This window comes from Schistocerca piceifrons, chromosome 4 (genome assembly GCF_021461385.2).
Source record: "Schistocerca piceifrons isolate TAMUIC-IGC-003096 chromosome 4, iqSchPice1.1, whole genome shotgun sequence".
Lineage (NCBI taxonomy): Eukaryota > Metazoa > Arthropoda > Insecta > Orthoptera > Acrididae > Schistocerca > Schistocerca piceifrons.
Genome location: NC_060141.1, coordinates 669,375,340 through 669,402,408, shown reverse-complemented (window position 1 = coordinate 669,402,408; position 27,069 = coordinate 669,375,340). Strand labels below are relative to the sequence as shown.

The 27,069-nt window shown below is 42.1% G+C and overlaps 1 protein-coding gene across 3 annotated transcripts in view; it reads right to left on the bottom strand.

Moving 5' to 3' along the window:
• LOC124795247 (nephrin-like) overlaps nucleotides 1-27,069 on the bottom strand; it is a 120,870-nt gene that overhangs the window by 49,615 nt on the left and 44,186 nt on the right. For all 3 annotated transcript variants that reach the window (XM_047259182.1, XM_047259184.1, XM_047259183.1), the window contains exon 6: nucleotides 5,713-5,872. In XM_047259182.1, the coding sequence (XP_047115138.1) occupies nucleotides 5,713-5,872 (160 nt within the window). The remainder of the gene's footprint in view (nucleotides 1-5,712; nucleotides 5,873-27,069) is intronic.

Genomic DNA, 27,069 nt, shown 5'->3' with positions numbered 1-27,069 from the left:
CAAAAAACAGCCAGAACTCCTTCCCAGTTCGGAGGTGCTATTTCATGGAAAAAGCAGCACAGCGAGTGGCTAAAATCGGTGGACCGCGACAGATACTGAGCGTGCCGAACAGCGACTCATCTGCTAATGTTGTAGTACGTTACTGCACCTACTTAAGTGTCACACTTCGCAAACAAATATATCATTCTAGCGTACAGACGTTGGTTGGCATTTAACAAAGCACTGGTGACAGCAGAAAATAACGTATAAAATAAAGGCAGTAAGATATGCACTTGCAGTGTGGTAAAGTGCCAGACTACAAATCCGAAAGTACGTAGATCGGTCCTCATTCCCTTCCAGGACTTTAAACTGTCAGTTATCACTTTTTTCATTTCTGGAAGTTATGGCTACTATGGAAACTACCGAACTGCTTCGTGATTCTGGGTCGACGTTAAACTGTAATCCTCCTTACAGTAGGCTGGTCGGAGGAATCAAATGGCTTACCACCTCCAACAGAAGTGGGGCCTAGCAAAGTGCCGTGCTAGCAGCTTTTCTGTTAAGATAATACAACATTAACAGTAACGAATATTTTCATTTTCAGTCCTAATATTCTTTTTTGGAGTGTGAAATTGTGGCACCATCAAATTGACATCAGTACTGTTAGAGTGATGACATCAAGAATGTACAGGGTATTCCACTGAGAGGTGGAAAGAGTACATCGAAGGCCTCTATGAGGGTAGAGACTTGTCTATGACGTGATAGAAGAAGAAGCGTTAGTCAATGTAGATGATAAGGGGGATCCAGTATTAGAAACAGGATTTAGAAGAGCTGTGGAAGACTTAAGATGGAATAAGATAATAGGGATAGATATCATCCCATCAGAATGTCTAAAAAATATTGCAGGAGGCAGCAGCAAAACGACTATTCATATCGGTCTGTAGAATGTATGAGTCTGGCGATATACCATTCGACTTTCGGAAAAACGTCACCACACAATTCCCAAGATTGTAAAGAGCAGGTAAGTGCGAGGAGAATTATCACACCATCAGCTCAGACATCCGAGTTGCTAACAAGAATAAAATACAGAAGAATGGAAAAGATATTTGAAGATTTGTTAGATAACGATGAGTTTGGCTTTAGGAAAATTAAACGCACCAGAGAGGCAATTCTAACGTTTCGGTTGATAAGGGAAGCAAGATTAAAGGAAAATGACAAGTTTATAGGATCTGTCGAACCTGAAAAAGCATTCGACAGTGCGACAGTGTCAAATGATACAAGATGATCGAAATTCTAAGAAAAAAGGAAATACGGGTAATATACAATATGTACAAGAACCAAAAGGGAACAATAAGCCTGGAAGACCAAGAACGGAGTACTCGTATTAGAAAGGGTGTGAGACGGGGATGCAGCCTTCCGTCCCTAGTGTTCAATCTATGACTCTAAGAAGCAATGACAGAAAATAATGAAAGATTCAAGAGTGGAATTACAATTCAAGGTAAAAGTATATCAGTGATAAAGTTCGCTGGTAACACTTCTATCCCCGGTAAAAGTGAAGAAGGATTACAGAACGCGTTGAATGGAATGAACAGTCTAATAAGTACAGAGTGTGAATTTAGAGTAAATCGAAGAAAGTCGACTATGATTATAATCAGCAGGCATGAGACCAGCGAGAAACTTAATATCATGATTGGTGATCACCACGTAGACTTGGTTAAGGAGTTCTGCTACCAAGGCAGCAAAATAACACTTGGCAGACGGAGCAGGGAGGATGTAAAAAGCAGAGCAGCCCTGCAAAAAGGCCATTCCTGGCCAAGAGAAGTCTGCCAGTAACAAATAAAGGCCTTAATTTGATGAAAAATTTGTTGGAAACGTTCCTTTGGAGCGCTGCACTGTAGGGTAGTGAAACATGGACCGTGGCAAAGCCGAAAGAGAAGAGAATATGATCATCTGACATACGGTTTTACAGAAAAATGTTGAAAAGTAGGTGGACTGATAAGGTAAGGAATAAGGAGGTTCTCCATAGAACCGGCCAAGAAAGCAATATATGGATACACTGAAAAAAAGACGGAAGAGGATGACAGGACATATGGTAAGAGATCAGGGAATAACTTCCATGGTACTAGAGGGAGCTGTAGAGGGTAAAAACTGCTGGGGTAGGCACAGATTGGAATAAATGCGGCAAGTAATTGAGGACATAGGTTTCAAGTGCTACTCTGATATGGAAAGGTTGGCACAGGAGAGGAATACGTGGAGCATTCATCAAAACAGTTGGGAGACTTACTAAAAAGAACAGCAGGTCAGAGAAACAGGCTCAATCACACAAAAGCAATAAAACAATAATGTCTTAAGACCGCTGGAGTAGCCAATCGATTTGTCTTCACGGTGGCAAACAAACACTTTCTGCTAAATACACTACGCCTATTCTGCCTCACAGCACACTATCGTACTCTCCGCGTGCCAGTTTTAAGGGCAAACAGGGTCAATAAAATACTATAATGATTTAAAGTATGACTAGTGAATAATGCACTTGTGATTGACAATATTCTACACTGTGACCAAATTAAATGGATATTTCATGAAAGTTGTTGTTGTTGTGGTCTTCGGTCCAGAGACTGGTTTGGTACAGTTCTCCATGCTACTCTAAACTGTGCAAGCTGCTTCATCTCCCAGTACGTACTGCAGTCTACATCCTTCTGAATCTGTTTAGTGTATTCATCTCTTGGTCTCCCTCTACGAATTTTACCCTCCACGCTGCCCTCCAATACCAAATTGGTGGTCCCTTGTTGCCTCAGAATATTTCCTACCAACCGATCCCTTCTTCTAGTCAAATTGTGCCCCAAATTTCTCTTCTCCCCAATTCTGTTCAATACCTCATCATTTGTTATGTGATCTACCCATCTAATCTTCAGCATTCTTCATTAGCTCCACATTTCGAAGGATTCTATTCTCATCTTGTCTAAACTATTTATCATCCATGTTTCACTTCCATACATGTCTACACTACATACAAATACTTTCAGAAACGACTTCCTGACACTTCAATCTATACTCAATGTTAACAAATTTATCTTCTTCAGAAACGCTTTCCTTGCCATTGCCAGTCTAAATTTTATATCCTCGCTACTTCGACCATCATCTGTTATTTAGCTACCCAAATAGCAAAGCTCATTTACTACTTTAAGCGTCTCATTTCCTAACCTAATTCCCGCATCATCACTCGATTTAATTCGACTACATTCCATTATCCTCGTTTTGCTTTTGTTGATGTTCATCTTATATCCTCCTTTCAAGACACTGTCCATTCCGTTCAGCTGCTCTTCCAGTATTTAATGTTTTTCGTCGATGTAGTCAGTGATATGACATGTCATTGTACAGATATTTACGTTCCGTTAATATGTGGAAAGATTAAATTAAAATATTAGAAACAATCTCGTCCTTCATTACAATGTTCCTTCTTACTTATAGACAATCCTTATTTAAAAAAATATTTGAAATTTCAAAAGTAAATGCGCTTTTAGAAGTTTTGTATCAAAATCCTCAAAATCCTATGGGGACGTTCAATACTTCAGAACAGTAGCGTATATTATAACTTATTATACTTAATTGTCATTCTACAGAAAATAAAATGACCTCTTTGACGATCGTGCAAGTTCACCGAAAGACGTATCAGTCGATAAGAAGAACCCGATGGTTTCTCAGGACAGAAGAATTTTCATAACCTACATTTTTGAGCGAAAATTGAAAGGAAATCGATAAAAATAATAGAATCCAGAATCAAAATTGCGAGAATGTAAATGAAGTTTTCAAACAAATATACATGGTGTTCACATCAACAGAATATAGTTCCGTGACAGGGACAATGCTTTATACACGTAGATAAGATCTCTATAGCCGTTAAAGGAATTCATTCTAAGAGGTGAGAGATTGATCCAAAGAGATGGTTGACACCAAATGCAATCACAGAAGCGCTACGGTAGCATCACATGGTAGAGCAGTAGTGAGAAAACGGACTCGCGTTTAGGAACACAGTGGTTTACATTCCTGGTTTACAACGCGCAGTTAGGTTGTTCGTGGTGTCTGCAAAATGTATGCATCGATTTTAATGTTCCTGTAGAAGGATTTAAAGGCACATAAGGCGTATGGCGGTCGTGAGTTGTGACAACCGTTGCAGAAAGCGGTAAGTGAAAGCAGAAGTGCAAATTGATGCAGATGAAGAACCAGTAGAAAGGAATACGATGTACAGTTCTGTCTTAACACGTGCCTGGGTTGTTCACGTAGTCGAGGCTTTTGGAGACAGCTGTTACCTTTTTTGTGTTATTAGGATGTAACAATTATTTATTTGAAAAATATTATTCAGATTTTATAAATGTATTTTAATAAGTCTGTATTTTTTGTTTTGTACATGTCGAGTGCATGATCGTGACTGCACTGTTATCAGCGAATAAGTCAACGGCAGGGAGACATTCTCAAGATTACCATTGGATATTATTGTATTGAAATTACTTTTTAATTTTGTAAAAAGACGTAGCAGTTCTTAGGGAGATCTGCATGAATCTTGTCAAATGCTAATCATATCTGCATCGAATCAATTTTGAATCAATATGCTGATGCTACTAAGGAATTGTATGTTAAGGTAGTTATACTGGCGCAAATAAAGTTATAAGTGAATAAGAACTTTTTGAAGTTGGTTTATACACTAACCACTAGCGAAACAAATCCATATTAAAACAATTAATTTGCAGTACCTACGAAAACATAAGGAAATATTTAAATTACAATAAATTGAATAAATGTGGCGAATAATAAGTGAGCAAAAGATATCTCTGCTCAGAGATTTTACTTGACAAGGAAGTATTTCAAGTGTATTAATATTAAGTAAGGAGTTCGAAGAATCAGTATCTCTCCAAAGGTAATCGCATGTGCTGATTTTGATAAGTTTGGCAGTGATTTCTTTTAGCTAATAAGAGCATTTGGAGTCATAAGCTTTAAATTTACACAAAATCTTGTTTTTTTTAATACGTATTAGAAGGGATCTGTTTCAAGGTAAATTTTACTTGAATCATAAACATTATGATTATACGAATTAGAAAGAGAAAACAGAAATGCCATATTTACGAATAATCTGGTGGTGTTACTGGTGACACGATCCTGAATGCAAAAGATAGCAACAAATAAGGCTTTATCCATCGTAACGTAAGGGAAAATTACTACATATGTTAGCAGCAACGTTACAAACATGGCGACTGTGACAGGACTCGAACGTGCACTCTTCGGATCAAATTGCACTGTAGCTGTTAAATTCTCGGGAAATTCGTCGTATGTGTTACTTAAGTAGTCGGCAAGTAGATGACGATACAGATGAAGAAAAATAAAATTCATTTCTGGAATTTATTTGTTATCAGAATTTATTTTTGGTTGATGAGCTACCGGTTAAGAACTTCTATCAAGATAACTGCTTTGACCAATAACTTGCGTTATGGCATCGTGTTCTGTTGCAGCAGCTGCCAAATGTGACAAGCGTGCACGTACTCTCACCGCAACTACAGTTACACATGAACCCAATCAAAATTAAGTTCCCAGCAGTACTTTGTTAATTAGACATCGCACCATTTGTCTCTATAACGGATGGACAAGTGTTATGAGTATGGTTACTACATACTTTCAGTTAAAAACTTGAATTTAGTGACAATAATTTATAGACAAACTACGGTGCCCAATCAAGATGTAACTTACACTTAACGGTCACCCGCAACGGAGAGCTCTCAGTGTCCCCTATTGCATTGGAAACGATGCAGGTGTAATTGCCAGCCTGTGTGCGGTTGATGTCGTTCAGTCTCAGACTATACTCGTGGTTGAGTGGCCCACTAGAAGTGATCTCCTTCAGCGGGTGGCCCTGTAAAATGAAATGAACAGCAACACCTTCAACTTCAGATTAATGTACTATCGGTTATTTGTACAACACAATGCATTTTATAGACGTCAGCTGTTATTATAGCTCGAAAGTATCAATTATGTTAATTAATAACGCTCTTCTCTCCACCTCCACGCGTTCAGTTTTAATCCTAATAGCTTAGCAGTACTCAACACGCTCAAGAGAGCCCGGAATTTGGGAGAGGCTCTGTATGTTAAGTTGAAAATTACAGTGAAGACCATAAATATTAACGCATAATGAGGGATCAAACAATATTCAACTCTCTGCATATGCTTCCGTATTTTGTGGACATTTAATCACACTATGACATTACCACTGGGTTTGTGGTTCATAATGGGTCACTTTAAGAATGTGTTTCGCTCGGCGTATTAATCAGGGAATCTACTTGATGTGTGGTGCTTGGACAAATGACTTACTCGCTATCTAGGAGAATCCACATGCCTCGGAATTAGGTGCTTCGCGTTAAGCCAGCTGCTCCCTGCAGCCATCTGGATGTCTTCATTCTATTTAGATCTGTAGGTTCGTGTTTAAAAAAAATAGAAAAAAAATCGGTGACATACGTGGACTTCACATATTTCTGTACTGAATGTTACGGAAGTAAAACACAACCAGCATCTGACGATAGTGGAAATAGAGTACTGCCTGTATTTGCGAAGCACAGGCCGAGAAAAATGCAGCAAATACTATCAACCACTTGGTTTGCTCTAACATACTTATCATGGAAGTCTGTCCAGCACGTATGCATGCAATCATCATTTACAACCAGCATGAATCCATTAATTTCCGACAGTAGTACTTGCCTAGTGCAGCACTATTTGAAGTTTCCTCGAGTCTTCACAGAACTCAAAACAAGTTCTATCTTACAACTGTTACTAATGACAAAGGCTAAAGCCCTAAACTGTCCCGGAAGAGAAGAGTCCCGCTTATCATGAGACACTTTTTACTACTTGAGTCCTAAAAAGTTTGCTAATTTCCTTCATCCTTGTTTATTTCCTTCATCTTCGGAATCAATTCAAAGTCACAAGGACTTAAGTCCGGGGAGTATGGTGCATGGTCCCATCGACCGAACAAAGCGGCCACAGTTGCGCCGTATGCGCCCGCGCATTATCATGAAAAATGATGGGTGGGTTGAGCCGAAAGTGTCGCCCCTTCTTTCGCAAAGCTGGTCGCAGGTAATGCTCCAGAAACGAACAGTAATACGACTTAAGTCCTTGTGACTTTGATTTTAATCCGAAGATGAAAGAACCATTTCGTGGCTTCCGCTTCAGAACAGTTCCTGAGATTCGACCGCACCATTCCCTCCATCAACAGAAAAGGCTCTGTTAATGGTATACTATGCCTTCCACATCGCTGGCAACGAGCTCTACACAACGCTGGAGACTACTTTGAAGGACAGTAGCAGGTCTAACATGTAACTCTTCTGTATCGGTTGTGAATAAATAGTTGCCACTTTTTAAGTTCCAACCCTCGTATATACAGGGTGCACAGAAACAGAGTGAAACGCTTGTAAAGGTACTGCAGGGTAGATAGTACCGACAAATAACTCTTAAGAAAAAAATCGTTGTGTTGAACAATAGAACGATACAAAAATTGGAACGGTTGTAAGGGAGCTGGGGTTGGGTTCGGTTGTTTGGGGGAGGAGACCAAACTGCGAGATCATCGATCTCATCGGATTAAGGAAGGACGGGGAAGGAAATCGGCCGTACCTTTTCAAAGTAACCATCCCGGCATTTGCCTGGAGCGATTTAGGGAGATCACGGATATCCTAAATCAGGATGGCCGGATGCGTGATTGAACAGTCTCGTCCTCCCGAATGAAACTCCAGTGTGCTAACCACTGCGCCACCTCGCTCGGTGGAACGCTAGTAAGGCTCGAAGCCGAAACTAAGGCTGAGTAATCTCGAGCGCTGTCATCTATCTTATGACAACAACAGACTCTAATTGCTTCTGGCGGCCACATGAATTTGTGCTCGCGACGGCCTCATTGTCTAATTTCAATACCAATGAACTCTGAAACAGCGCTTGTATCAATTTTTTCCCCTAACTACTTTGTCCCTGCACAGCATACCCTGCAACACCCTTACAAGCTTTTTAAACTGTTCTGTATAAATACGAAGTCACACTCTCCAGTCACCTACATGCAGGTGCAGGAGATCACACACACACACACACACACACACACACACACACACACACACACACACAACACACAGCTTAATAGAAAAAAATAGAGAAAGACCGTATTAAAATTCGGAACAAGTGGTTCAAATGGCTCTAAGCACTATGGGACTTAACATCTGTGGTCATCAGTCCCCTAGACTTAGAACTACTTAAACCTAACTAACCTAAGGACATCACACACATCCAAGCACGAGGCAGGATTCGAACCTGCGACCGTAGCAGTAGCGCGGTTCCGGACTGAAGTGCCTTGAACCGCTCGGCCACAGTGGGCGTCAATTCGAAACAACGTGGAGGTTTTCACCTGTACATAATTTGAGGATATAATGTTTCATGTGTGAGTTGGTCTAGAGATGATGCTGTCCTCGTGTTAAAACTCTGTTCCTGATGATTACTCATAGCTGACAGAAGCAGTACAATTAATTTAGATATATCAGAAATCGGTGAAACACTGTCGACCGTGAGTTTAATTCCTCCTCTGTTGCTCTCGTAGCGTGGGAATTATATGGAGTGTGGTTTTAGCTGGGGATTGTGTGGACTTGGGGCACAAATTAAAGATTATTTTGTTAGACATCTAAATCTCAGTTAACAAAATAGTAAACCTATTAAAAAAAAACGAAACGTACAGCCTGAGGACTTCTCAAGCAGCAAATTCAAAAATGGTTCAAATTGCTCTGAGCACTATGGGACTTAACATCTGAGGTCATCAGTCCCCTAGAACTTAGAACTGCTTAAACTTAACTAACCTAAGGACATCACACACATCCATGCCCGAGGTAGGATTCGAACCTACGACCGTAGCGGTCTCGCGGTTCCAGACTGAAGCGCCTAGAACCGATCAGTCACACCGGCCGGCCAGCAAATTCAAACTTGCCCTCTGATGGACAGGCGGGTAAGAACATAACATTTCCAGAATAAGATTTTCACCCTGCAGCGGAGTGTTCGCTGATACGAAACTTCCTGGCATATTAAAACTGTGTGCGGGACCGAGACTCGAACTCGGGACCTTTTTTTTAACATAACATTTTATAGTATCTGTCTTCCGACCACAACTACAGGGTGGTGCGCGGAAATTGTTGCTTTAGGAATGAGATAAAAAATAATGAACACTTAGAAACTAACATTCTTATTGTTCTCATATTAGACAATAATGGAAGCTTCTAATTACATGGTTTAAACGGTATACCTTCCAATGTCTGTCTACCTTCACAATCCACACCTGCCGCAGTCGCTTTCTGAAATTTCCATGCACTCTTTGAAGCATGTCTTCTGGTATTATTGCAATTTCAGCCTCAGCACTGTTCTGTAGGTCTTCCAGGATGTTGGGACGGTTGCAATACGTCTTTGAATTCAGGTAATCCTAAAGAAAAACATCGCATGGGGCTAAGTCCGTTGATCATGTCGGTCAGTTGAGATCCTTCATCCGAGAGATACGTCTTTCAGGAAACGTTTGCCTCAAAAAATTCATGGCAAAGCCCGTTTTGTGTGCGGTGGCACTGTCTTGTCGAAACCAGGTATCCTGCAACTGCATTGCCTCGAAAGCCGGCTGGAAAAACTCATGCAGCGCAGTTAAGTAGCGATCCGAATTCACAGTTACAGCACGAAGATTTTCCTGGAAAAATATAAGGGCCAAGCATGCCTCTCCTGATACGGCGCACCACACAGTGATACGGTCTGAGTGCAGGGGTCTCCGGTGAATTTGCCTGGGGTTCGTGTCGCTCCAGTACCACATATTCTGTTTGTTTACACACCCACCGAGGTGAAAATGTGCCTCATCAGAAAAGAACACATTTGCGTCGTTGGATATGGTTGCAAGCATGTCCTCACAAGATGTACTTCGTGTCACATAAACCCGTACTGACAATTGCTGGACCACCCATATTTTATATGGGCGAAAATTTAAATTATTAAGAATACGGAGGAGAGAACGTCTTTAAATGCCAAGAGCAAGTGGGTTTTTCCAAGCCTAGCGTTTCGAAGGTTGGAGCACTGCCGCTCTAACTAGCTCGACATTTTGTGGTGTTTTAACCCTTCTCTCAGGTCCTCTTCGTACGGATGACACATCACCTGTTGTTCTGAATGCATTTACCCAACCTGAAATAGATTTCCGTCCAGGAACACGTCCGCGTGGGGGTACTGCAAATCGCAAACGAAAAGCGCGCTGCACTGAAATGATCGAGTGAGAATTCGAGAAACACACTTCAACACAAAATGGGCGCTCCTCACGTCTCCACTGCATTATCGGAACTGAACAAGAATTGAATACAAACCTCCCACGGTTCACTATAAACCACGCCCACTGTCCCCACTTTTAGACCAAAGTGCCGCCACAACGTGAATTCTAAAAACGCAATTTACCGCTCCACCCTATATAATTAATAACTCAATTTTACGATGCCCAGGAATACTGACTCTTATCTGGGACCAGTAAATATAACCTCTAATTACGCGTTGATCTACTAGTACTACCGTCAACGCACTAGTAAAACACTTCCTATCCTCAACGCCAATAAACAGCCGATGCTTATGTCCGAATAACTTCTTATACAATAATATACGTAACAGCTCATTCACATGACGCCAAAAAAATCTTAATACAACAAATGAGAGCAACTGGCTTCGTCACATAGACTCAGTAACATAGTAATGTCTTACAACCACTGGAGGTAATCAATCGGTTCGCGTTCACAGTGGTCAACAGTCATGTTATGCTAAACACGCTAAATTACGCCCACAGCGTGAAATGACACAGCTATGCCTACTCTGCCTCACAGCACCCACTATCGCACGGCCCGCGTGCCACAAATGGCCAACCAGTAGTTACGTAACACCGACAGACTTCCACGTATAAAGATATTATTTACAGGTGGCAGCACTCACTGATTTGTTCGCACGTAAAATTAGCCAACAGAGAAAATGTAACTGGGGTGAAATTAACGCTTATTAATGATATCGACCACGTCGATAATGAAAACGACAACGAAAAACTCGGATTAACTCTCGTTTCCGAGTTAAAGTGGGTGGATTTAATTGTAATTGTAATTTATTAGCGTTCATTGTCAATGCCTTCCCGTATAGGATTCGAAACGCCGCTGATAGTAGACACAGAGATGGATTTTCAGGCAACAATGGCTGTTTATATTTTCTCCCTATTTCTATCCCGTGTTCGTAGCAACAACAGAAAGAGAAAGAGGAAGGGAGGAGCGCAGCACGTTTGATTTAAGCTGTGTTTCAGTCTGTTAACAATCTGTATTCTGTTTGTGTGCTGGTAGAATGTGTTACTGATGTGTAGTTAGTGTGTGAGGTCATTGTAATTGCTGTGATTGAATACACCTCGCAAAAACGTAAAGAGCGCTGACAATTTTGGTACATTTGCGGACAGGCTACATTGAAACCACAAAGGTAGCCAATAACGCCATATGTTAGGAAGGCGTAGAGACTGTTGTTTGGCTGTGAAATCGGGACCACGAAAAGCCGTGGGCTCCTGATATATGTTGCATATCTTCTGTCTCAAATCTTCATTCGCGGTTGAATTGTAGATCTTCCATGGGCTTTGCTATATGCTTCATCTGGGGAGAACATTCAAACGATGTGCATGATTGTTACTTTTGTATGAAAACTCCATTAACATATGGCATTTCCGACATATGCTAACATACCGTCGGCCATGTGGCCATTGCCTCACGGAAACAGACAGCCTGTTCCTGTTCCACGTGTTTGTGATAGTGACGAGGACGGCAGTGAAAATAGTGATGCACCATCATCTTCAATGCCCCGTTCTTCGAAAGATCCGATTATTTGTGTAACGATGAGTGTACAGAGATACATAAAATAACACAGTGTGAACTTAATGACAAAGTGAGGGATCAGGAGCTGGCGAAAGGTAAAGCTGAACTGTTAGTGTCAAATCTACTACAATGGAATTGTCTTTATAAGACGGTAAATGTGCTGCGTTCTGGTACCGCCATACGTCATTCCTTCCATTTTTCGAATGTGGACAGAAACTGGTATTTCATAGTGATTTACAAGGGCTAATAGCAGCTATGGGCACTGTCTGTGAAAGTGGTCAATGAAGGTTGTTCGTCGACTCCTTCAAAGTAAGTCTCAAGCGTGTGATACTGCGTAATAGCAACACGTTATCAAAGGTTCCGACTGGGTATGAATCTTACATGAATGAAATATGTAACAACATAAACATGGGGTTATTGCGATTGAACTGTGTCAAGTTTAATTGCAGATCTCCGGGGATATGAAAGACAGAGTCATATTACTTGGGATACAACACGGTTACACAAAATTCTGTTGCCTCCTGTGCCTCTGGGAAAGCAATTCGCTACAAAAAGAAAAATTCGCCTAAGTATCGATCACTTGAACCACGATATCACAATATTATGAACGAAGAACTTGTCGAAATTAACAACATAATTCTCCCTGCTCTTCATATAAAATTGGGCCTAATGGAAAACTTCATTAGGACCAAGGACAAAACAGTAGAAGCATTTCTCTCTTTGGGTGAGAAATTTCCTCATCTTAGTCTCCGTTGGTCTCCAGATACGAAAAATGTACAAAGATCCTGACAAGTGATGCAAAGTTAGCATGAGATGTCTCTGTCCAAATGTTAACAAACTTTCTGTCCGAAGAGAGGGAGAAAACTGGAAGATCATCTACACTGCCACAGTACACTGGGGTGCAACATGTCCCTATAGTAACTTTTCCTGGATTCTCACGTCGACTTCTTTCCTGACAACAGTGGTATTGTAACCGACGGGCACGGAGAACGCTTCTGCCAAAAAATTTCAGACATGGAAATGAGATACCAAGTAAAGTGGAGTGCATGTGTGAAGGCAATTACTGCTGGACACTAATCAGCGAATCACCAGCAAGAAACTACAAAAACCAGCCAAAGTGGTTGCGCCTTCAGTGACCTTCCTCCGACGGATAACACCAAGTTAAATACGTGTATATGCTTACATAGGCAATAACGTAAGGTTATCATAAATTCTAAACGAGATTTAATCTTGCGTTTTAAGTAACACATTCTATATCAGATCACCCCAAAATATAAAGATTAGCTGTTTTCATGCCATTTACAGGAAAAAGTAAAATTTTTGTGCTGTTGTAATTACTGCAGCACCTCAATCACAATGCAATCAGGATGCCCCCATTAGTTGTGAACGCAGACATGCAACGCTCCGTAGCTCATGCTGAACCTGTTTCTTTCCCTTGACTAGAGTTGCGTCCGCCAGGGAAAGACAGCATCCGATCTACCATCCGATCTACCACGTTATTTTCGTAGGGCAGCCCCACCAGTGTTCACCGTTATCTCCTCTGGTAACCTACCACACACCAACTTCTTGCGACCCTTTTACTTGGCTCCACCCTAAATTGTGTTCTTTGTGTTACTCCAAGACACACTCTGCCACCAACCGTCATCACCTCCATCTCGTTGGCGGCGTTACAAACGGCCCTGAAACTTCTGACTCGTCTGCCTTCTGGTGGAACAATTGCACCACAACCCTCACCATGGTCTTTGGCACCGAGGGAATAGTAATGTTGTTCGTCACGGTGCAGTTTTCACATGCTGTGATTACAGCACTATGTCAAGGACGCCCATACGACAGTTTGTAGAGGGGTTCATGGACATGAGATATAGCGTATTTTTAATATCATGGAAGATGGTTGGCGACTTGTAAGGACCCATAAAAATGTTCCAGTTTCAACCCTGCCAAAAACCTATTTAATACCGACTTCTCAGTCATCTTCTTGAAAGAAAAATACCTGGTAACACCACGCTACTGTGTTGGAGGGCGTTCGCTCCCCCACTCCCCACCCTCCTGTTGACCGCGAGTTTGGTTACCCTAGCGTTAAGGTACTTTTCTCTATTAACGAACAATACCTGTGACAAGGTAAGAAGCAGGGAATTGTGGATGATGTAAATTGAGTTTATTAGGATCAAAGTATGAAAGTAACATATTTTAATTCAGAACTATTTCGCTCTTTGTTACGAGCTTTATAGAGAACCTAATGTTTTTCCTACTCATTTCTAGTATTTTACATAATCTGACAGCTGAAACCGTGGTGTGACAGGGCGCAGGCACAAGCAGGAGTTATCACTATCTTCACGTCTGTGCAACTGGATAAGATGGCGCCTGCGAGTTTATGCAGGTCGCCGAATCTGCATGTACGAGAATAAGTGATGAGATGTCAAATTCTCTTATCCAATGGTGGCAGTGCTATGACGTATTAACACCATCTTCAAAGCGAAACTTTCCCGGTCGTTTTATCTGAGCCACGCTGCGAGAATCGATAGGTCGCGGCACACACTGCTTCTGCACACGTAACACAGGCACGAGGCGCGCATGGCTTGCACCGAGCTACTCCGGGTAACTTTCGCTGCCAGAAGGAGCGCATGATCCGCACCGAGCTCTCATAGCGCGTGGACACGCCGAGCAGTGTGGAGCAGTTGTAAGCAGGACTTGCTTGCTTGGAAGAAAGTGTCTACCAGCCCTGGGTTCATCGTTACCGAGCACTCCGTTCGCGTGCAAGGAGAGGACTGAGCAGAGCCGAGCAGAATGTGGCCAGCTGGACAGAACTGGTCGCCCATCTTGAGCAACCGATCCAGGAATTTTTTCATCTGGACGACGGACACAGAGCCTGAGCCGACATTGTGGCACGGCACCTGGCATACCTGCACCGGGGAGACAAGAAGTTTTTGTATGTCCATCCTTTTCATTGGTGGTTTGAGGGACTTCAGCCGTTCACTTATGTAATAACATGGAACAGCTAAGATGTCCTTACGACGTTGTTTAGTATACCAACTTGGTAGTTGATGGTTGGAGACACAACATCTTTGTTACAGGTAGTCTGCGAAAACCAGTTCACAGATGTCGGCAACTGATCAGTCGTGTGTAGAATGGGGTTTACCACCTCAGCGTCAGTTAAGGCCTGAAGATAGTGTATCGAAGTACCAAATCTGATAGCCATATAATAAATAACATCGTAAGTACAGCTGTAGGGGTTCCATTTTAGTACGTGGAAGACAACAGCTCAATTGCTACTCTCTTGCTCAGGTGTGGACAGGGGACGGTGTCACGAAGAGCCTACAGAGGAGGGAACTGTTTTCTGTCGGACAAAGGACACTACACCTTTAAGAATCTACTATCACCAGCAACCCCTGCGAAATGACTATACCGAGTAATCATATTCTGAATTGGTTAAAGTGTGATTGTGATGTGGCAGTACGTCGGCCACATTGGAGACTTTATACAGACGCTGATACATCGAACTCGTGCGATGATGTGCGGCTACCGTAACTGGACTGATCTGTAATGCTTGCGGACCGTATTCTTGGTAAACACCGCGAAGGGTGGCACATAACACGGCATGCTAAAAACGAGGAAAAAGTTAAGGAATTTATCGTGAGTAACAATACCACACGAGCTAGGTTTCATCAAACCGATAAATTTTTAGCAGAAGTCAAGACAGCTTTTAACGGTATTAATTTAATGCTTGAATAGGACTTTTAAAAGAATGAACCCAAGAGCCCTTACACTTAGAGGGACGCTGAAAATTCATAAGCATTCCGCCACTCTGCGGCCAGTTATTACGAGGAGCATTCAAGTTCTAAAGCCTCCGATTTTTTTTCTCCGGACTGGAAAGAGTTAGAAACATGCGCATTGTTTTAAAATGAGGCCGTGTTCATTGTCAATACGTCCCAGAGATGGCAGCACCGTACGGCAGATGGAATTTTACCGCCAGCGGCGAGAATGACAACTGTTTTAAATACTTAAAATGGCGACGTTTTCCTTACTTGAACAGCGTGCAATCATTCGTTTTCTGAATTTGCGTGGTGTGAAACCAATTGAAATCCATCGACAGTTGAAGGAGGCATGTGGTAATGGAGTTATGGATGTGTCGAAAGTGCGTTCGTGGGTGCGACAGTTTAATGAAGGCAGAACATCGTGTGACAACAAACCGAAACAACCTCGGGCTTGCACAAGCCGGTCTGACGACATGATCGAGAAAGTGGAGAGAATTGTTTTGGGGAATCGCCGAATGACTGTTGAACAGATCGCCTCCAGAGTTGGCGTTTCTGTGGGTCCTGTGCACACAATTCTGCATGACGACCTGAAAATGCGAAAAGTGTCATCCAGGTGGGTGCCACAAATGCTGACGGACGACCACATGGCTGCCTGTGTGGCATGTTGCCATGCAATGTTGACGTGCAACGACAGCATGAATGGGACTTTCTTTTCGTCGGTTGTGACAATGGATGAGACGTGGATGCCATTTTTCAATCCAGAAACAAAGCGCCAGTCAGCTCAATGGAAGCACACAGATTCACCGCCACCAAAAAAATTTCGGGTAACCGCCAGTGCTGAAAAAATGATGGTGTCCATGTTCTGGGACAGCGAGGGCGAAATCCTTACCCATTGCGTTCCAAAGGGCACTACGGTAACAGGTGCATCCTACAAAAATGTTTTGAAGAACAAATTCCTTCCTGCACTGCAACAAAAACGTCTGGGAAGGGCTGCGCGTGTGCTGTTTCACCAAGACAACGCACCCGCACATCGAGCTAATGCTACGCAACAGTTTCTTCGTGATGACAACTTTGAAGTGATTCCTCATGCTCCCTACTCACCTGACCTGGCTCCTAGTGACATTTGGCTTTTTCCAACAATGAAAGACACTCTCCGTGGCCGCACATTCACCAGTCGTGCTGCTATTGCCTTAGCGATTTTCCAGTGGTCAAAACAGACTCCTAAAGAAGCCTTCGCCGCTGCCATGGAATCATGGCGTCAGCGTTGTGAAAAATGTGTACGTCTGCAGGGCGACTACGTCGAGAAGTAATGCCAGTTTCATTGATTTCGGGTGAGTAGTTAATTAGAAAATAAATAGGAGGCCTTAGAACTTGAATGCACCTCGTAATTCTGTAGGAAGCCGAGGCCATGAATTAGCAAGATTTTTAATAGCGCCTCAACTAGCGTTACTGTTATTCTCAGCATTATATGGTTAAGAATGGGAAAGAAATTGTTTAACTCTTGCAAACATTTGTGGTTCCTCAGGGAGCTTCTTTCGATGTCTGAGTATGTATACTACTATCCCTATACATGATGTTGTGGTCTTAATTGAGATTACTTACGTACTTTTAGTAATTTAGAGGAAGAGTATATTAAAGAATTTATGAAGTGGCTCACTCTGCTGGTAAAATGTAACTCCTACTTCAAGTTTGGGGAGGAAGTATGGCAGCAGAATGCCGGTTTGGCAATGGGCTCTCCATTGGCCATCACATAAACTAACGGTTATATGTCACACCTGGAGGAAAAATGTTTTAATAAACACCCGCAATGCAAGTGATAAATAGAAGGAGTACTGATGATGTTATTGTCATTTATGATGGGAACAGGAGTCAGCGTTTAGATTAACATAAGGCCCTGAATAACCAAATACTTACTATCAAATTTCTTTTGGAGTTCTCACGAGATCGTTCTGTACTATGTTTGGATTTATTACTAACTTTGTATAATGAGGTGACTGGGTGTAACATTTACCGAAAACCAACCGCCAAGGATACAATGATACATAGTACCTCCATGCAATCTAGAGTGCATGTATTCATTGTCTTTAGATCTATAGTTCATAGGTTACACGAAGTCTCACGTAATAAGGATGACTTTAATAACGAATGGGACGTAATAAAATATTTAGCTCACGCTAACTGGTGTCCTACCAAGAACATTGAAGACATCGGCAAACGATTGGCAAAAAAATAGTAGGAATAATGGACTTTTAGGCAGCAAACTGACTGCACAGGATGCTGGAGTGAAATATATTAGTATTCTATTTTATGGTATTACTCCGGGGAAGTGGGAAAGTCGCTGACGGAATTAAATATTGTTCCAGCTTTCTTTATTCCTCATACTAACGGACAAACACAGTAAATGAAGTAGGCAAAAAGGGATACAAACGTCTCGAAATGAGATCGACAGGAAGTCAAAATGGGTAAGTAGAGATAGCTGGAGGACAAATAAAGGATGTAGAGTTATATATCAGTAGTGGTAAGATAGATACTGCCTATAGGAAAATTAAAGAGACCTTTGGAGAAAAGAGAACCACTTGCATGAATATCGAGCGCTCAGATGAAAAACCAGTTTTGCGGAAGGAGGGGAAGGTAGAAAGGCGGAAGGAGGATATAGAGGGTCTCTACAAGGGCGATGTACTTGAGAGCAACGTTATGGTAATGGAAGAGAACGTAGGTGAAGATTAAATGGGAGTTATGATAGATATGATAGTGCGTGAAGAATTTAACACAGCACTGAAAGACCTACGTTGAATCAAGGCCCCGGGAGTAGACAAGACTCCATTAGAATTACTGATAGCCTTAGAAGAGCCATCCCTGACAAAACTCTACCATCCGGTGAGCAAGATGTACGACAAAGGTAGAATACCCTTAGACTTCAAGAAGCAATATAATAATACCAATCCCAAAGAAAGCAGGTGTTGACAGGTGTGAAAATTACCGAACTAGTAGAAGCCGACCTTGCGGAAGATCAGTTAGGATTCCGCAGAAGTGTGGGAACACGTGAGGCAATACTGACCATACGACTTAGATTAAGGAAAGGCAACCTCGGTTTCTAGCAGTTGTAGACTTAGAGAAAGATTTTGACAATATTGACTGGAGTACTCTCTTTCAAATTCTGAAGGTGGCAGGGGTGAAATACAGGGAGCGAAAGGCTATTTACAATTTGTACAGAAACCAGATGGCTGTTATAAGAGTCGAGGGGCATGAAACAGAAGCAGTGATTGAGAAGGGAATTGGACAGCGTTGTGTCCTATCCCTGATGTTATTCAATATGTATATTGAGCAAGAAGTAAAGGAAACAAAAGAAAAAATGTGGAGTAGGATTTAAAATTCATGGATAAGAAATAAAATCTTTGAAGTTTGCCGATGGCACCGTAATTCTGTCAGAGACAGCAAGAACCTGGAGGAGCAGTTGAGTGGAATGGACAGTCTCTTGATAGTAGGATGTAAGATGAACATCAACAAAAGCAAAACGAGGATAATGAAATGTAGCCTAATGAAATCAGGTGATGCTGAGGGAATTAGATCAGGAAATGAGACACTTAAAGTGCTATTTCGGGTGCAAAATAACTGATGATTGTCGAAGTAGTGGCAATGGCAAGAAAAGCGGTTTTGAAGAAGAGAAATTTGTTAACATCGAGTATAGATTTAAGCGTCAGGAAATGTTTTCCCAAAGTTTTAGCATGGAGTGTAGTCACGTATGGATGTGAGACAGGGACCATAAATAGTTTAGACAAGAATAGAAGCTTTCGAAATGTGGTGCTACAGAAGAATGCTGATGATTAGATGGGTAGATCACGTAACTAATGAGGAGCTGCTGAACAAAACTGGGAAGAAGAGGAATTTCTGGCACAACTTGACTAGAAGAAGGGATCGCTGGGCAGGACATGTTCTGAAGCACCAAGGGATCACCAGTTTAGTACTGGAGGGCAGCGTGGAGGGTAAAAATCGTAGAGGGAGTCCAAAAGACTTCGTCTTCCTGCGACGCAATCGGACCGTCAGTGCAGGGAATAAAAGCCCGACTGACAGACTTAAATAATACCGACAATGAGCAGACAGATTATTCCATCGGAACCACCTGATGATGGCGGAAAAGTTATTCGCCGAAATATCGTGGTACTTCATCGATCGCATCCGGCTGGACACCCAAGAGCCAAGGAAACTCTCTCACGATTTTCACATAAATAACAGAAAGTATATGAATATTATTTCTATTAACCCATGTCATATCTGTTTTCTTTGATTCGTGAACGCTACATAGGCTTGATTTACCTACACTAATCAATGTGTTATTAATTCATATTGTTATTTTGTGTAACGTTTTGTGAATTTTTAGATTTGTAACTGTCATATAAAATGGAGTCTAGTTCTGAACAATTATGTCTCCCATTAGTCATATTGATGAGCAGTTAAATAAACTGGTAACACTGACATTAACAATGAGTACCTTTCTATAAACGTAACAACCGACTAAACAAGAATTAATGGCGTCGTGAGCGAATTTATCTACCCAGATTAACGAAATTTCTCTTTCTCAGCAAGAAATCACGCGCATTCAGGATGGATCGTCAACCCTACAAGTAAAGGTAACAAAAAAATATTAATGAAGTGGGACACGCCGTCAGTGGTGCAAGCCAATTTAATTATACAAATCAATGTAATTTCTCTTATTTAGTAAGATACAACAAATTCACGAGATCAAAGTGCAAACTGGACTGCTGGACAAATTACAAGACCTATCTATTGAGCAAGAGAAGCTCATAACAGAGCAGTTCTATCGACATCAAGAAAAGACGAAAAAGGAAAGAACCAATTGATTAAAAGACAAGGAACGATAGTTTGACCAAACAATCGAGAATAAGATTTACCAATGGGAACAGTAGTGCCAAATACGGAATGAACATGCATTCCAGTTATTTATAAAGAAAACCAACATGTATGTCCGTAACATAATTCCTGAGGTATTAATACAAACATCTGCCCAGATGATCAGTGTCAAGGAATTCGTCACCAATGAAATAAAACAGTGGCGAGGAACTGTAGTGAAAGAAGTTAGTACAGTTAAAAGAGTCATAGAGAAAGTAAATTAAATAATTGAGAAGAAAGACTCATTTTTAATGATATTTCTGCACCCGTCTGTACTTCTGTGCCGAGTGCTGGGCCGAAAACAGACCAGCGTCATAACGTTGCTATACCTAATGTATTGTTTGGTTTAGGAGCCACTCCACTCATTGCATATGAAATGCTGGAGAAAACCATGATCTGACATTAGCATTTGAAAGTGTTTTTTTTTTTTCAGCAAAGAAGTCAACCCAAACCGTTTTATTCATTCAATAACTTATTTACGTATTGCTGCGCTTATAGAGTGATATTCACAAAATAAAGTTCGTGAGTGGGGTTATGCAAAATGGCACAGCTCTCTGGGCCAAAGAGGCTGCAGAAACATGTAAAACCTGTGAAGATTTTGAATGCTCTATTCTTCCTATTATTAGGCGTAGGGTGTTTGAAAAAGCTTGCAGAAGGAATTATTTAACCAATAACCTTTGAATGAATGGCCAGGAAGTGTCACCTGGTACATAGAAAAATATGTAAATAAAACGAAATACTAGAATGAGATGGTAACTGTTTCCGACGTGTTGCGAATTTTAAAATCCAAGTTACCTGTCACGACGCGAGAAAAACAATTAAATGCACTGGATGAGAATTCTGGATTCGTTCTTTTCTGAAGATAACATTAATTTGATACATGGTGATGATAAGTCAGCACGTAGTGCACAGCTTGAATATTCAGATAACAATGGGCGATCACGCGATGCCAACAAACGACATTTCCACTTACCGGAAACTGTCCCAGCATGCTTGACCAGCATAGAACTGATTACAGGTGAAGGTGGTGTAGTCACAGGCCCGTAATGTCACACGAGAAACGGAAACCATGAAGACCGGATGGGCATGATTCCAGTCGTCATTTTTGACGGCCAAACCAACAGTAGCACAGTCTCCATTCTGGCAGGCGAGAAAATTGGTAATGTAGCTGTGAGTGTGAAAGTACTTTCGGTAAGGTTCACCCTGCAGACATTTATACAAAATCAAGAAACTAAACGAGACCGACGGGAACCCCAAAGGCTCGTTCTGTAGGCCCATGGAATACAGTTTACGTCTGTTTTAGTATTGGGATCGGCATTACTGAAAATGAGACTCAGTGATTTAATGGTTACTATACCAGTGCCGTATCGGCCAGACTGTTTCTCAGAGTTAATGAGCGTGAACAAGTCCTGACGCTTAAGGTAAGAGAACTCATGATTCTTGTTGCATTTAGCCCTAGACCTAAGCCCATTTGCTGGCTGCAGATCGTGTTAGGGGAAACGAAGTGTGAGTATTCATTCCTTTTTTTCGACTGACTAACAATCGAATGAATATCAGGCGTCGATATTTTGTAGCAACCATACTGCCTAGGCTTACATAAAATGTAACGTAAAAAGGCAAGAAAATTAATATTTACCTGTGCTTGTAATAAGTTTTTTTTCACTCTTATTGAAGAAAGAAGACCAGTTAAAGTGATAGCACTTAAATATGTAAGCAGATGCGCCTATCAGTTTTTGTTTACCATAATTTTTGTGTTCTACAAATGTAAATATTTTCTATATGTGCATATCATAATGGCGTCTTTCATGTAAATGTAGCAATTAACATAGGTACACAAGGTAATTACAGCACTTCACACACGATGACTACCGCAGTCCACTTCACCCATCCGCCGCCCTACACCGAACCACTCTTTCAGGGTTATTGTGCGGTTCGGCCTCCGGTGGACTCCTCCAGGGAACGTCTCACACCAGACGAGTATAAGCCCTATGTTTGCGTGGTAGAGTAATGGTGGTGTACGCGTACGTGCAAAACTTCTTTGCGCAGCAATCGCCGACATAGTATAGCTGAGGCGGAATAAGGGGAACCAGCCCGCATTCGCCGAGGCAGATGAAAAACCGCCTGAAAGCCATCCACAGACCAGCTGGCTCACCGGACCTCGACAGAAGTCCGCCGGGCGGATTCGTGTCGGGGACCAGGCGCTCCTTCCCAATCCGGAAAGCCGTGCGTTACACCACACGGCTAACCGGGCGGGCGACGTCAGATTACATTACAAATGAATTACTGCGTTAAATATTAGACGTTAAGCATGTAAAATCTTTATCGTTGGAGACATTGTACTTTTTCACGCATCTCAACCTTTATAACGTGACATAATCTGTACTAAGTAACGTAAACTGCTATAAGTTCTGCAGGTACATTCAAAAGTATATGTACATGGAGTCTGCAAAAGGTCTTAGTAGTGGAAAAGTACCACCAAAAAATATAATGCTTGAGGCTGAAGTTTTACTGAATGAACAGCTAAACAGTAGTGAACGATAAGCATTTTTCGTCCTATTTTTTGGGCTGGGGAGGGACGTCAGTCATAAATAATTACTAAAAGATTTTAAATTATCTATAAAACAGTTGGAAGTGGCTAAGTGCTCTATTCACAATACTGTATGAATACGTTCAGGGTAATTTACATGACGTGACCTACGCTACTTCCAAGTAGCTACACAGGACGTAATTTTAATGCTTGATTTATTGTGTTAAATCTTTAACTTGAGTTATTCTTGTGAATGAGTAGATAACTTCTTTTTTTAAATACGATCAGTTACTGTACGAAATACTGAAAATCAAATTTTTTTGCCTTTCAAAGACATTAAACAGCCTCCAACTGAGATTGGGTTTCCAAAGCATTCGCCGCCATCCATGAAACTGAAACTAAAGGTACCAACTGAAAATGATTACGTAACAGGTACTACTTGAACTGAAACGTTTGTTAGCAGGTGTAAATAAAGTCCACTACGCAACGTAATTAAAGGATCACTTGTCGAAACCAAGTAATCTTCTTCCATTAAGCAGCGGAACTTTGAATTCGGCACCTTCCTCCTTTGCAAGAGCATGGCACCCTGGGATGTCACACTCGAGCTCTACGACGCTTCAAGCTCCAAGATGTAGCGAAAACTAGGCCAGATTTCATATGTTCATGTGCGATGAGAGGCCTAAGGTCATATTAACTCCAAGCGTCCGTCCAGCGCCACCGAGGGCGTATCGTATAACTGGAAAGTCGTCGCACGACCTCGTACACACGTTTTATCCCTAAGCATTTGAGGTCAGAACCGTTAAGTTCAGCGTTGAAATCATGTGGTTTTCTGATGAGTGGGTGAGGAAAACTTTGGGGATGCACCACCTCTCAGAATCGACATTAAAAGGGGTCCGTGAAACAATCTCTTTCCTTTGGGCTTTGATTCCCACATATTTCACGGTCGATAGCGACATTTCAGACGTACAATGTTCTTAGACAGTGGTTGAATCGGCCGGGGGTGTAAGCAGCATCAAAAATTATGATTCAACCAGCCAAGTGGTAAACGCATTTCGTAAATACAGAACCATTATATTTCTCTGTATGTATATATGTACAAACGCCTGAAGATGAACAGAACATGTTCGAAACGCGCTGTATTATGTTAAGTTAAACATCAAAAAAAAAAAATAAAAAAAGTGACTAGTAGCAGAAATTACAAATAAATAAGCATGAAAAGTACTTAAGAACGTTATCCAGTTAATCATCGGATTATGAATTCTCGCTCTAGTGTCAATTTGAGCGCTGGTGTATCTGAAATGCTTTCCTCAGCCACCCATGAGAGAACCATGTGATTTCAGCGCTGGGTGCCATTGATCTGGCCTCAGTTGCAAAGGCGTCAGGAGCAGGAACAAAATGCGCGAACGACGGCGTGCGACGACATTTCCATATGTGGCACGTCCATGGGCAGAATTGTGATGAAATTTCGATCAAATGCGGCCTTAGACGTCGTACGAACATCAGTGATCTGTCTTGCATTTGCATGTGTCGACACCTTGCAGTCTGAAGTGTCGCGCGCCCGAGGATGACGGCCTTTGCACCATTACATAGGAACTTTGTAGGCACCTTCAAGCCAAATTTCAAACTTCTGTGGCGTATTGGGAGACAATTATAGGATTCCGGAAAAGTGATCCTGTAATTGCGTTACGCAGTGTAGTTACTTATTATGTTCGCGTATATATGAAGGTTGCCCAGAAAGTAATGCACAGCATTTTTTTCTCGGCCGAAAACAATGCTACGAATGCGAAACGTTACGTATGTATTCTTTGAAGCCTCCTGTGTCAGACGCGCCAAGTTTCCGTCACTTCCGACAGATAGCGTAGCTGCAGGACAGTTTCAAAATGGCGTCTGTAGGTGATGTACGTTACAAGCAACGTGCCGTCATTGACTTTCTCACTGAAGAGAAAGAAACAATGGAGAATATTTATAAACGCTTGCACAGAGCATATGCTGTCGACAGAGGTATAGTTAGTCGATGGGCACGGTGGGTGAGGTCGCCAGAAGGCGGTTCGACGGAGCTCCACGATTTGCAGCGTTCGGGGAGACCATCCACGGCTGTCATACTTGACAAGTTCCAGTGAGCTGATGTTGTCATTCGTGAGACCAGACGCATTACAACTCAGGAGTTCGTGCTACTTCTGTCAATCAGCAAAGAAAATGTGGATGCAATTATTCACACTATGGGATATTCTAAAGGGTGTGCAAGACCGGTCCCACAGTGTCTAACGATGGATCAAAAATCGCAAAGAAAAAACATTTGTCTTGATTTGTTGCAAAGTTTCGAAGCTGAGACAGAGGCTTTCTTGTCCCGGATTGTGACAGGTCATGAAACCTGAGTTCACCATTTTGACCCCGAAACAAAACGACAATCAATGGAATGACGCCATTCCCACTCATCACAAAAGAAATAATTCAAAGCAACTGCTTCCGCCGGTAAAGTCATGATCAACGCTTTCTGGGACTGTGAAGGCGCGATTATCATTTATGTGATGCCAAGAGGTGGTACCATTAATTCAGAAGCATATGTCAACACATTAAGAAAACTAAAGACGCACTTCCGTTGACTTCGGCGCCACAGCAACCCGGGAGATGTTTTGTTGCAACTGACGACTGCTGAACACATCACAAAACAGATTTGGACAGTGTTACCCCATCCATCCTACAGCCCTGACCTAGACCCCCTCGGACATCCACTTGTTTGGGGTATTAAACGATGGCATTCGTAGAACACATTTCAACGACAATGAGAAGCTACACTACTGGCCATTAAAATTGCTACACCAAGAAGAAATGCAGATGACAAACGTGTATTCATTGGACAAATGTACTATACTATAACTGACTTGTGATTACATTTTCACACAGTTCGGGTGCATAGATAATGAGAAATCAGTACACAGAACAACAAACTCTGGCTGTAATAACGGCCTTGATACTCCTGGGCATTGAGTCAAACAGAGCTTGAATGGCGTGTACAGGTACAGTTGCCCATGCAACTGCAACTCGATACCACAGTTCATCAAGAGTAGTGCCTAGCGTATTGTGACGAGCCAGTTGCTCAGCCACCATTGACCAGACGTTTTCAATTGGTGAGAGATCTGGAGAATGTGCTGGCCAGGGCAGCAGTAGAACATTTTCTCTATGCAGAAAGGCCCGTACAGGACCTGCAACATGTGGTCGTGCATTATCCTGCTGAATGTAGGGTTTCGCAGGGATCGAATGAAGGGTAGAGCCACGGGTCGTTACACATCTGAAATGTAACGTCCACTGTTGAAAGTGCCGTCAATGCGAGCAAGAGGTGACCGAGACGTGTAACCAATGGCACCCCATACCATCACGCCGGGTGATAAGCAAGTATGGCGATGACGAATACACACTTCCAATGTGCGTTCACCGCGATGTCGCTAAACACGTATGTGACCATCATGATGCTGTAAACAGAACCTGGATTCATCTGAAAAAATGACATTTTGCCATTCGTGATCCCAGGATCGCCGTCAAGGGCAACCGCAACCCTGGTCTCCGAGGTGATAGTCAACGCTGTTGCAAACGTCGTCGAACTGTTCGTGTAGATGGTTGTTGTCTTGCAAACGTCCCCGTCTGTTGACTCAGGGATCGAGACGTGGCGGCACGACCCGTTACAGCCATACGGATAAGATGCCTGTCGGCTCGACTGCTAGTGATACGATGCCGTTGGGATCCAGCACGGCGTTACATATTACCCTCCTGAAGCCACCGATTCCATATTCTGCTAACAGTCGTTGTATCTCGACCAACGCGAGCAACAATTTCGCGATAAGATAAACCGCAATCGCGATAGACTGCAATCCGACCTTTATCAAAGTCGGAAACGTGATGGTACGCATTTCTCCTCCTTACACTAGGCATCACAACAACGTTTCACCAGGCAACGCCGGTCAACTGCTCTTTGTGTATGAGAAATGTCAGCACGCTGTAGGTGTCGGCA